We start from the raw sequence: 12289 nt of genomic DNA, 5'->3' as shown, positions 1-12289 counted from the left end.
TGATAGTACTGGTGATAAAACCAAATCAACCAGTTGTTATACTTACTATGATAAGTGTACATCTGCATACTTAGGAAGCTGCAATGTAGATCCTGTTAGGGGTGGAAAATATGACTATTATTTTTGCTTTTGTCATCCTGGGCTTGAAGTTGTGGGATGCTGGAACTCCCACACTTCTATAAGACAACTTTGCAAAGTGTATTCTAAGAGTAAGTTGATACAGCTTAGTATTAATTGTTAATTAATCAGATTGCCTTTCTGAAAGCTTGAATATATACATTCAAGATGTCAGTGACTGCCTTACCTTAAATGAAATTCTGAAATTATTTGACTATTATCCGCTTACATATGATGCACAAAAAGCAATTTTATTGCCATATGCAGTCCAGAAATGCATTCCTGTAAGCTTTATATACATATTTAATCTTTCTTTTGTATATTTGCTTTTTCTTTTAGTAAGTAAGTGATGGAATAAACAACACTTTCCTTTGGATGGATTATACTACATGTGAACTGCCTGTTTCTCTTTCTGCAAGAAAAAGAAAAGCCCTTTCACTTGTTAAATATCAGCTTGATAGCAAAAACCTTCTGAATGGCTCACATTCACAGCAGACCATCAATTGAATGGGATCAGCACTTCTCCTACTAAAATATCTGAAGTTAAGGATTTGGAAAAGAGGTTTTTGCAGAGATGACCCATTTACAAGCTGGACTTAGTCCAGAGACTATAGAGAAAGCCCGCCTGGAACTGAATGAAAACCCAGACATTTTGCATCAGGATATCCAGCAAGTCAGGGACATGATCATCACCAGGCCTGACATTGGGTTTTTACGTACAGATGATGCCTTCATCTTGAGATTTCTCCGAGCCAGAAAGTTTCACCAAACTGAGGCCTTCAGACTGCTGGCTCAGTACTTCCAGTACCGCCAATTAAATCTGGATATGTTCAAAAACTTCAAGGCTGATGATCCAGGAATCAAACGGGCTCTGACAGATGGATTCCCGGGAGTACTGGAAAATCGTGACCACTGTGGCAGGAAGATTCTTCTACTTTTTGCAGCCAACTGGGATCAGAGTAGGTAAATGTAGATAGTGTCCTTATCTTTTTACACACACTTACACTCAACTTGTAATAGAATATTTGTGACTATACTTGAAGCAGCAAGGCCATTTTCAGTAAAATACTTTGTAACCATGAGTCCATTTCACTAAAACTTTCATTTGATCTGATCACTTCTCATTCTTCAGACATAACACTATTGAGAGATAAGGGTATATCAGTGTGTCAGATAAGTAGCTCATGTTTTTTTCCATAAATATTTCCAGTTTTTAGCCAGATAGTGGCTGTCTGCTATAAATACATTAATGTCTGTTACATAATTGCTTCAGCAATATCATAGACTAGCCAAACAGGTTGACAGAAAGCAAATGTCTCAAAACATATGGGGGTCCTCGTAGCTCTTCTGGTGCAGAAGAAACTGACCATATTTATCCTGTTTCTAGACCTCATAACAGATAATTTTTTTTTGTTTTAACCATTTCATGAATTACAGCCTGTGTTATGAGATTTCCACAAACTGCATTGTAATTTCTACACACTCTGGTTACTGCATGCTTGATAGTCTGATAAATGGGAGACTCATGCAAAGCGTATTTTCTGTTCAGGTCATTCCTTTGCAGAATAGTACGAACAAAGATATCTCCCAGCCATTATTATAAAATGATGTCTTTAAATGTTAATGTGATTAGTCAGCTTTCACTACCTATTTGAAGTGATACAGAGAAAAGGGGATGGTCCAGGAATATCATGTTCACATCATCCTCTTCGTCAGAAGTCATTCCATTCCATTTTCCCTGCCTTCACAGTGAGATGGAGAAATGTAGTCAGCTGTAGGGTTGCCATGTGTTCCGCTGATTTTTGATAAAAATCACACCAAAGAACAAAATTCAGATTCAGGTTTTGAGTATCATAAATCCTGATGAGTTCCAGGTAGGATATTGTATTGGCATGGTCTAAAGCTGTCCATGAAAGTGTCTCATCCTTAGGAGTCAATAGATTGGAGCTCTGAATTTATGTTATAGGAATCATTAGAGAACAATACACATATGCCTGCAATTTTTCATGTTAGTTGTTTTCTGGGAAAACCTTTCATCTCCATGTGAAGACAGAGTTCAGAAGGGTTTCTAATTTTCCTTTGCATGTACAGATCTGGTAAATAAATGTACAGAAAAAGTTACAGAAATGTAATTTTGCATATACAAAAGTATTTGGTGAAACCCAGAACTGAAGACAGTGATAAAAGTCCTGTTGACTACAAAGGGGCCAGCAGTTTATCTCCTGCCTTTCTGAACTGTGAACTTGCCTTTCTTCCAACCACAAAGCCCTTCCTTTAGCAATTGGCCTGGAAAGAAAAATGAATGAACAGGTATCTTGAATTAATAGAAAGTATCAGCTTTAGAGGACAGAAGCACTGTGGCTCTGCTGCTTGCACTAAGGGATTTAGGTATTATATAGAGCCAGCTTTGGGTTTCTGATCCCTCAACAAAATGAATCCTTGTGATTAACCTCGTACATCAAGTCCTGCTCTGGGAAAGCTGAGAGTGCTGCTGTCTAAGGCTCCTGCACTGAGATATTGTCAGTACATTGATTCCTGACAGGTTTTGACTCAAATTTTCTGCAAGTCCTTTAATATGCATCCCTCTATATGTGTATATGTGTGTATGTGCAAAACCCAAAGTGATCCTGCATGCAAGATACCTTGTTTCGAAAAATGTAATTTTAACCTTCAAAGAAGAAAGGCTGAGGCTAATAGGATAGGATATACTTTCCTAAGACTCCTTAAAAATTTTACCTCTCTTCAGCCACTGAAGCTCAACTTCTGTATGGATTCAAATGACAAGAAGTATCATTTGTGTGGGCTTCTGTAGCACTGCAAGTGCTGCAGGGATTTGGGACAGGATTTAGGCTGTAAGTAAATAGAGGGATGATCTCCTCCTTTTTTACTGTCTAAATCAACAAGAGCAAAAGCTGTTAAGGAACAGGAAATGATGAGTACAATGTCCTGTCAAGCAGAGAGGAAGCAGGTTATCGACCAGAAGAAATATATATTCGTATATATTTCACAAAAACCCCTGAACAAACAGTCATTGCGTATATCTTGCAAACATACACCTTGGGCAACCTTTCTATAGACATGTCTTCACAGCAAGAGGTTCACAAGCTTACATTTCAGTTGAATGCTAATGCAATCAATTCATATAATGCCGTGATACGCTGATACGCAAGAGTAAGAGCTCGGCCTTCAGCATTGCTTTCCTAACTTTAATCTCATTTGCAACTGGCTGTGTCTTCTCTTCCTTTATCATTAAATCATAATGATAAGGGGTCATTTATAAAGAAATCGTAATTTGTAAAGGATCATTTAAAGTCAGCATGGTTATAATCCATAAACCGATTTTCAGTCCAGACTTTCTTACCATTTATACTCCTGGCAGTACGGTGGCTGTATGGATCACATGTCAAGGAGGGAGAAGCAGCCTCATAACTTTTTGATCTTACAAATATATTGATTTTTAAAAGGAAATGTCATTACGTGTGTAATGTGACTGCTTGGACAAATCATATCCAAGATGTTCTGAAGACATTCCCTGGACTGAAGGTAAAACTTCCATGTGATCTTCTAGAAACATTTGTAATTTTAGCTTCAAGAATGTAATTGATAGATCTAACGTCTCTGGAAAACCAGGTTTTCTTTTCCAGTCTCAACATTTCCAACTTCAGCTTCCAGCTGCTGGATTGTGTTAGTTTAAAGGGACCACAAAAATATGACAGCTTCCCATGTTTGCACTTTTGTGTCCTGACCACATCACCTTTTAACCTACTTTTGAATTCACTGAGAATGCGGCACTGTAGGGTAAGTTACTGTCAGGCAACAAGAAGATAGCACATTAGTTACTCTACAGCAGTGGTTCTTGTGTTCACCATGGTGAATGTAAAGCAGCTAGCCCTCTTTCCCTTGAGGGCAAAACAACCTTGTGTTTTGCAAAACCAACATATCTATCTGTTGTGCAAAACAACATATTTGTGGGCAGCCAGCACAGCAAAGATAATGTTCTGCAAATTATTGCACTAGCTTAATGTCTTGCAATATATGTATGCTGCCAAAGCTTAAATAGATTGAACTTCTTTCTTCACTCTCAGAATTAGGAAGATTTTCCAGGTTGCTAATACTCTTAATCAGTATTTTCTGGACCTTTCCTATCATTTTAACGTTGTTGCTAATGTGCAGGCAGATGAACTGAATACAAACTTTCACTAATAAACCATCATGTGGTAACACCATATCTTCTGCTCAGTAGTTCCCTCCTTTTAGATATTATTGTCACTGTTTTCTTAGCTACTCTATCACATTTTGAGCTCATGTTCAGCTCAAATCTGCTTCCAAGTCACAGTTTCCTAAAATAAAAACACCACTGGTAAATGTGTCATACATTCTCCTCCATAATGTGGGCACAGTCTAGCATGTGATTCACGCTCTTCTGCAGAGCTAAACCTGTCCTCGTCATCAATTATCATCGCATGGGTTTTGTGACATCTGCAAAGTTCACTGGCAAGAATTTTGTTTTTGCTTCCACATCTTTGAAAAAGATGGTGATTATTGTTTTGACCAAAACCTCCGTGATGACTAGGAAAAAAACACAAGGAATGATAATTCTTATCTCCAAATCACTAGCTGAGATCTATCATGGGGCCAGGATTTCATTCATTTAGCATGTGCTGCATTGGTTTGATTTTGCTCTATTTTTTAGACAGGTATCTTAGACATGATGTCATCTCTTTCTCTCTGTGTCCTGCACAGTATATTTTGGATCTGTTAGTTAATGTTAATCACATATGATACAGAACAGAAAGCTTCAGAGGTATTGAATAAGTGAAAATGAGCAGATGGATAGAAGAGAAAGAGATCATATTAGTTCCATTCTGAGAGAGAGGAAAAATGTTGAGCTATATTACAGTGCACTAGAGAACCCATGCAGGGGAAGGCCATCATTCACTTTGATCAGAGCTCAGTCCTCAGAGGTGCAGAATAATCCAACTACAAGGTGTGAACTCACCCAAAACCCACAAAGGCTTCACATATACCACTGCTTACAGAGCATGTTTTTTTTTTAAATGGAAATTGCAGAGTAATAAAGACAGGTAAGGATGTCAAACTGATCTTGTCAGCAACTTTTTTTACAAAATAATTTTCATCGTAAAAAATCCCAGTTCATAAAACAAATACATGTGTACATACAAATGTACAGTTTTGATGAGACCTGAACCAGGATTTCACATAAAAACAAATGTGCCATGTGTTGGATTACGAATACTCTTCCTCACACTTTTTCATTTCATCAGTCTCACCAAACCTAAGCCCTCACTCCTCTGATGCACCTCTAGTGAATCTGAAGCTTTTAAAGTCAGATAAGAGTGCCTTTTCAGCTGTTGGATTGAGGAAAGGCTCCACTAACTACCACAGCTGTTCCTAGGTCTGCTACTGCCTTTTAATATATCCTACTCATACACTAGGGAGATGGGGGGTTTGGGTGAACAAGTAATTCAGCAGAAGGTGTTCATTAATCTTCCAAGTAAAGATATTTCCTTCAAGGTTGTTTAGCCAGAGTAAAATTTATTTCTGTGTAGAGAGCCACACAAGGGCTATGTCCAATCATGATCCTCTGCAAAGAGGGTCTTGGGGTAGGGGGGCAGAAGGTTGCCCATTGTATTTTGCAGCAAAATAGTAGTTAACTTCCATCTTCATGTCCGGACTGTTGTGTCTTAGAAGCTGTGACATAGCTCCAAAAATTCTGTAAGTCAGACTGAAAAAACTGCTGCTTTGTTTACAACATACATTCCCAAGTCAGCTGCTAGCCATAAATTCTCTTTTATTAACCAAGGAGCCTCAAATGTCAGATACTTACCATTCTGTAGGGAAGTGTATTGAGATAGGCTAAAGGGCAAGGAAATACTCTGACATAGTGGTAAACTGACAACTATAAATATTTTAAAGGATCACGATAGAAAAAATGATGTCCTTGCTGAGAATGCTCATAGTGGTGCAATTACAAGGATATTATCATCAGCAGATCTTGTTGGTATAAATGAATATGTCTCAAATGCTGATTATTCCAATATATTTCAAGGATTATCTCAGATGCTTAATAGAATGTGAAGGAATAAACATCTGTTGAGACTGATTTATAGTCACAGGCAAACTGTGGCAATAACTCAGCCTTATAGTTGTTTATTATGAAAGATTATGGCTGAAATACGGCCAGCCCTAACACCAGAATGATCTTTACACAGGATGTCTTTGGGTTTGGTTAAGAGATAGTACTTCTGTGTTCGGAGAGCTTACAGTAATGCAGATTGAGGTTGTGGTTCAAGCGTCGCATTGACCAACGAATAGCCTAGAACCACGCTGTATTAAAAAATAATTCACGTATTACATTATTACATTACTGAGGTAGTCTGAAATGGTAGCAGAATTCAGGGTAGTACAGGAAGGAAGTGTAGCATAAGCAGAATACTCATTTGAGGGAGTAACAGATGTGCAAATTAAATGTTGGACAAAGAAGACAAAAAGGAGCTCTGTCTTGATATGTTTTAATTTGCTTTGAGGCAGCAACTTAATTCAGTTAGTACCATTTATTATGGAAGCCAAGTTTGGGAAGGCTGCTGTAGTCCATATGAATGACAGAAGGATGACATACACAAATGACAGTCCTGGATAGGGCTGACAAGAGAATCAAAGAAGAGAGAGAAAATGTCTGAAAAAGAGAAAGAAAAACAACAGCTGGGAAAGTTATGAAGCATATGTTGAAGAACAAGACAAGCCTGACTGAAAGGGAAAAAAAAATCAATGGAGGGAGGGTAGGGCAAACACATATTGAGAGGGAAGAGAAGGTGACTGGATGGTGTCAGGCTGCGGGCTGACTGAAGAGCTGTGAAGGACAGTGCCAGGGGGTGAGACACAGAATTGTTGGAGCTGGCCTGAGGGATAACACAGGGAAATGAAGGGCAGACTGAAAAGTGGCTCTGTGCCACCTCCCTCCTGTGGAGAAAAGAAACCAAATCCAATCCCCAAGCTTTATAAACCAGATAGAAGGACAGCTGATTAAGAAAAATACCACACGCAAACGCACGTACACAACAAAGACATATGCACACATGCACAGCCCCCCCTTCCTTCCCAGACTGTCTCAAAAGACCAAAATTTTGTTGTGAGGGTTTACGTCTGGGTGGCAGAATACAGAAACTGCATACAGTTGTGATAGCACTTGTAACTTGTCCCTAGAAAATGACCCATGCGCCTATGTGGGCTGTATATGTCGTTCTCACAGCTTGATTCTGCAAAAGAACATCATAACAGAGGTATATCAACAGAATAGTACAAAGCCAAACAATATGACATCCCACTTGGCTTTTAGTCCCTTTGACCCTCGGGAACAGCTGGTAACCACAAATGAATGCTCTTATAAATAGGAGCTTTTGGAGGTGAGACTTTGTAGGTAGACATCAGAATATTTTTTGTCAGAGCTTTTCTTAAATCAAGTTTTCTAAATATCTGATATTCTGATCAGTTTCTAACTTGCCAACCTAACTAAAAGAAGCTAAGGCAAATTCATGCATTGCAGCAGGAACAGACTGCAAAGAGTCAGGGGAGGAAAAAACCATAATTCTCTGACTACCTATTTAATAGGCTACATGCAGAAGAAGCATCAGAAAAGAGTGGAGATATTGAATTGGAATCCTTAAATAAATTTGAAATTTTAAAATTCTAATAATTACTTGATATATTATCTCCCCAGGCCATGATTTATTTTAGACTGTTTCTTCTGAACTCTAAGCCTCTGTATCAATTGCATTTTACATAAAAACAGTCGCTTTTTTCACCACACCCTGGTAGATGCTGAGCATCCTCCACTTCCAGCGCCCTCAAAGCAGCATGAGGGATGCTTGGGAACTGCTGCCATTAGCGGGCTGGGTGATCCCAGAGGAGTTACAGTAGACAGCATGAATTCAGTCAAGATGTGCATGGTGTGGGGGGTGCTGAGATCCATGAAATGGCTGAACAGCATATTGGGGTAAATTTTACTCTGCCACCACGGTCACCCTGCTTCAGGGGGCTTGTCTACCTTGGCGAGGCTGGAGGACAAGGGAGACATCAGCTCTCGTAGTTGCACTGATGAGAGTGCCCTGGCCATGTATCTCTGGGATGGTCTTGATAATATGAGGAAGGAAGTGGTAGAAGAATCCATCTGCCACAGGCACCTAAAAATTTAAAAGTCCAGACAGAGGTGGAGGCCAGGAGAAAGGATGGAGGAGTAAAGAGTTTCCAATAAACTAACTTAAAAACTGAGTTGTTATATTTCTTCCGTACAAGATATTTTGCCTCTTTTGACATGGGTAAGCCAAGGAGACAGGTGGAGCATTATAATTAATATGCCATGACTGGTGACTTGATTCCTGAAGAGAAGAAAGTGGAATCACTCCTTGAGGAAGAGGAAATTTTTGTCTTAAATTCTGATTGCACTCTCACAGTTTTTATTTTTAATAAGTGCAGCAACCACAGGGGCAGTAAAAAGCAACTATCTCTTGCTCCCAGACCATGATAATCTCAGCCCTGGAAACTTCCTGGAGGGTCCATTTGTAGCAGGGCACAGAAGACAAAGCCAGGCAGTTAACCTCCTGCTGGAACTATTTCCTATATAACTGCCTATTTTCTGCCCATGCTGAGCAAACACATCAGTAAAGATTAATTTTTAAGGGAAAGGTAATATGCAATTATCTTCATTGGTGCTCTGTCTTTACAGAAAGATGGTATCACTTTTCCACTTTTCCATTGCATGCACACAGTGGATGGCACATGTCTGTGCATGCATTAACACGTGGTGTCAGTTATCTTTCATATATGCAGTATAAATCACAGCCCCAAGTAATGTTATGATGCTATATGATCAATAAAAATCTATTTGAAAAAAGCATATGGATTATTTACATAATATCCCATAATACATCTTTAGAGGGCCAAAATTTAGGATTTGATTGAAACAGTAAGATTCTAAGCTATTGATTACCATATTTTTGAAGTTATACAATATACATAAGAAGAAATATTTGATTTTCAGAGGCAGATTAGTTTGTTTTCTATTTTAACCTTGCCAACCTGTTGTGTACCAAACACCTTGTTAGGGACCTGCTGCTGGCCACTGTCACAAGGAGGATTTGGGGCCAGAGGAACCTTTGGTCTGATCCAGTAGAACCACTCTCACGTGTACTTTACATGACATGTACTCTCACGTGCTTTACTAGACGTGCAGCTGGTGGTCTGAAATAAAAAAGCAGGAAGCTCAAGACTTTTTTTTTTACCTTTTTAGACCAATATGGTTTTCTTCATTGAGTTCCAGTTACAAGACATCCCCATGCCTTCCTTGTTCTTTCCCATAGATAGTCCTGTGCTCCCTTCCACAAAGCCATAATTTCAGCTTCTCTGGTTTTACACCATGTCAGTACAGGAAATTAATTGCACGCATTCTGATATGAATGAAGTAATAAAGGTGAAAAAAAGTGGTAACAAGCACAAGGCCACTGCTATGGTGTGATGAGGAGCATGTGCTCCCCTTGTCAGTGCTAAACTTTTCACTCTTTCCTGCCTTCTGGCTTCCTTTCACAGCAAATCCAAGAGATGCCAGTCACGTATATTAAATATGCACAGATCAATCTACAGAGTATACGTGGTACCTATACCCCTTCAGAGTGCTAGGGTATGTGTTAGTACACAGAATTTCTTTTGTATAGGTATTTCTGACCAGGAAAATCCACACCAGAGTGCGATAACCTTATCTAAGGCATCTCCATCCTCTCCTATTATCTGGGACCTGTGATCCTTTAAGCTATTCTCACTTTGCAAGGTTTCTGAATAAGAATGCATTGCCTTGTTTTCCCAGGGATAATCCTACCCGTCTGTTGTGTAAGTACAAAAGGAGAAATGTGATTTATATTGAAAGAGAAAGAGACTGCTGAAAAATCCTGCTTCCAAATGCACTGCAATATTCATTTAAAAACTGAGATAAAAAAGGAGGAGGAATAAACTCTGACCTAGGGAGAGACAGTAGGAAATATTTCTATTTCTTAGATTCTCATTTACATGTAAGCCACTTGAAGCTGGCTACTGCAATTTAAATTCAGTTTCACTCTGATAAAAAACTTCAATTCTGTTTGAACAAAAGAGCTTTGCAAGTCTGGGGAAAATGACAATTTGAGTATGCCGTAGCTGCCAGTGAATGCCTTTCCTTTTTCCAGCATCTTATTATTATTCTCTGCTAAAATGTATACACAGGTACATGCACATTAACTTTCTTTCAAAGAACATTTCATAAGACTCATTTCAAAGTAATTCGGGATCATTTGGGGGTTTACTTCAAAAAGAGGCATATCAGATGTAGACTCCATGTTAAAAGCCAAGGAGCCTTGTGAGACACCAGGCATACCTCTCATTACTGGTTTAGTCCTGGCTGACACATTTGTCTCTACTGGGATTTTCTCACCTCTTGGTTTGTTAAATAAGGTATTCATTGTTAATTAATGGACAAAATACAGATTGGGCACAAAAGGATTTCTAGGTAAAGGATGGACTACAAATGGAATGATACAGTAAGGTGATACCATTGAGGAAGCAATGTCTTTGAGCTGTGTTACAGGAATGCTGTCTGCAGGACACCAGCAGTTATTCACTTTTAGTCACCTCAACTGACCTGTAATCTAAGTACTAGCATGAGAGACAAATCTGACCTAAGTCAAGAAAAGAATACTAAAACAAGAAGTCTGCAAAATACAACAATGTAATAAAAGTTGAGGACAATAAGAGATGGGATACAAATCTTCCTATATATAAAAGTTTACCTTAATAAAAGGTGTAGTGAAAAGTTCCCCATTTCCTTGGGGATAGAAATACAGAATAAAAGCAAACTAAGTATTCTTAAGCAGAATTAGATTTCAACTAATTAGAAAACATTTTGCAATGATTAAGTTGGTTCAGGACCTGAACAGATAAGTGAGGCACTCTGTGGACTCCTCATCACTGGATTTTTTACTGAAGTCAGAGACAAACTAGGAGTACTTATGATGATACAGTGCAGGAGATGTAAGAGATGCCGTTAGGTAACTTCCTATCTCCTATTTCTAGGATTAATTTTGTTTTATCAAAAGCCCCTGAGGACGATAAACTCAGAAGGTACTTTAAGATATCTTGCAATTTAAGAACATAAACATATCAGTAAGCTCTGGCATCTAAAAGTCCAACAGACTATATTGTACCTAAGAAATGCTGTGTAAAAGCAATTTTCCCATCTGGGATTCTGAATACATGCTGGGTGGTTTATGCCTCAATTCTATTTGAAAATTGAGAGTTCTGATATTTTATGGTGTTCCAGTGTCATTGTTTCCTACGATGGAGCTGTGTCTCCCACTAACTGTGTGCTGAGGGGGATAATGGTCGAAAAACTCATTGTCTCCAAGGTCTATTGCAGCCTTCTTGCTGGATGAGAACCTGTTTGAAACGACTAAATAATGCAGGTATCCTAACTTTGTGAAAAGGTTGTTATGCCTATCTATCTGTGATGTGGAAAATTGCAGAATCTCTAGGTAGGTAGCCCATCTAGAAATAGTCCTCCAACAAGGGCTTTCCGACATGACTCCAATAAAAGAAGTTCTAAGAATTAAGGCAAGTATTGGTGAGCAAATACTCTGTCAGGAGGAGTATGCACATGCAGTGAGTGAGAACGGCACTTTCTTGAGTCTGTCTGACTTTCAGAGGTATTAAGTTTTCCCATGGGAGGGAGTTTCTGAAGTACTAAGTGTGGCTGTTTATGAAACGTCGCAGTGCAGACATAATGTTGGCTACATATTCATGGGGGGGATGCTCCAGCTGATGCAGGAGCCACATGGCCTGTCCTGTTCGCTGCCGTTGAGGAGAATAGCACAAGGAGGGCCTTCAGAGCTCTTGCTGGCCCTGCTAATCAGCAGCCACATCCCTACATCCAAGGAAATTTAATTAGTGTAAAGCCACCTTCATCTTAACTCTGAAATACACTGGGGTATGGTTCTGGCACAGCTGAGTACATAGTCTCCAGGATGTTAAATGCTGTTCTTGAATACTACTGGACCTACTAAACCAAAAATACTATCATCTTAGTAGAGAGGGCTTGAACTTTTAGGAGTTTACTGTGCTATCTCATTCAACT

At 39.0% G+C, this 12289-nt stretch overlaps 1 protein-coding gene across 1 annotated transcript in view; it reads left to right on the top strand.

The window, feature by feature from the left end:
* Positions 1-691: 691 nt before the first annotated feature.
* The window catches only part of CLVS1 (clavesin 1), a gene marked incomplete at both ends in the record, with an annotated part of 93976 nt that continues 82378 nt past the window's right edge, over positions 692-12289 (top strand). Inside the window, one exon of the mRNA XM_082307900.1 lies at positions 692-1080. Within this exon, the coding sequence (XP_082164026.1) occupies positions 692-1080 (389 nt within the window). The remainder of the gene's footprint in view (positions 1081-12289) is intronic.

The sequence above is a fragment of the Platalea leucorodia genome, assembly GCF_965183815.1.
Source record: "Platalea leucorodia genome assembly, chromosome: 1".
NCBI classification, from domain to species: Eukaryota; Metazoa; Chordata; class Aves; order Pelecaniformes; family Threskiornithidae; genus Platalea; species Platalea leucorodia.
This window is presented reverse-complemented; position numbering and strand designations above follow the sequence as displayed.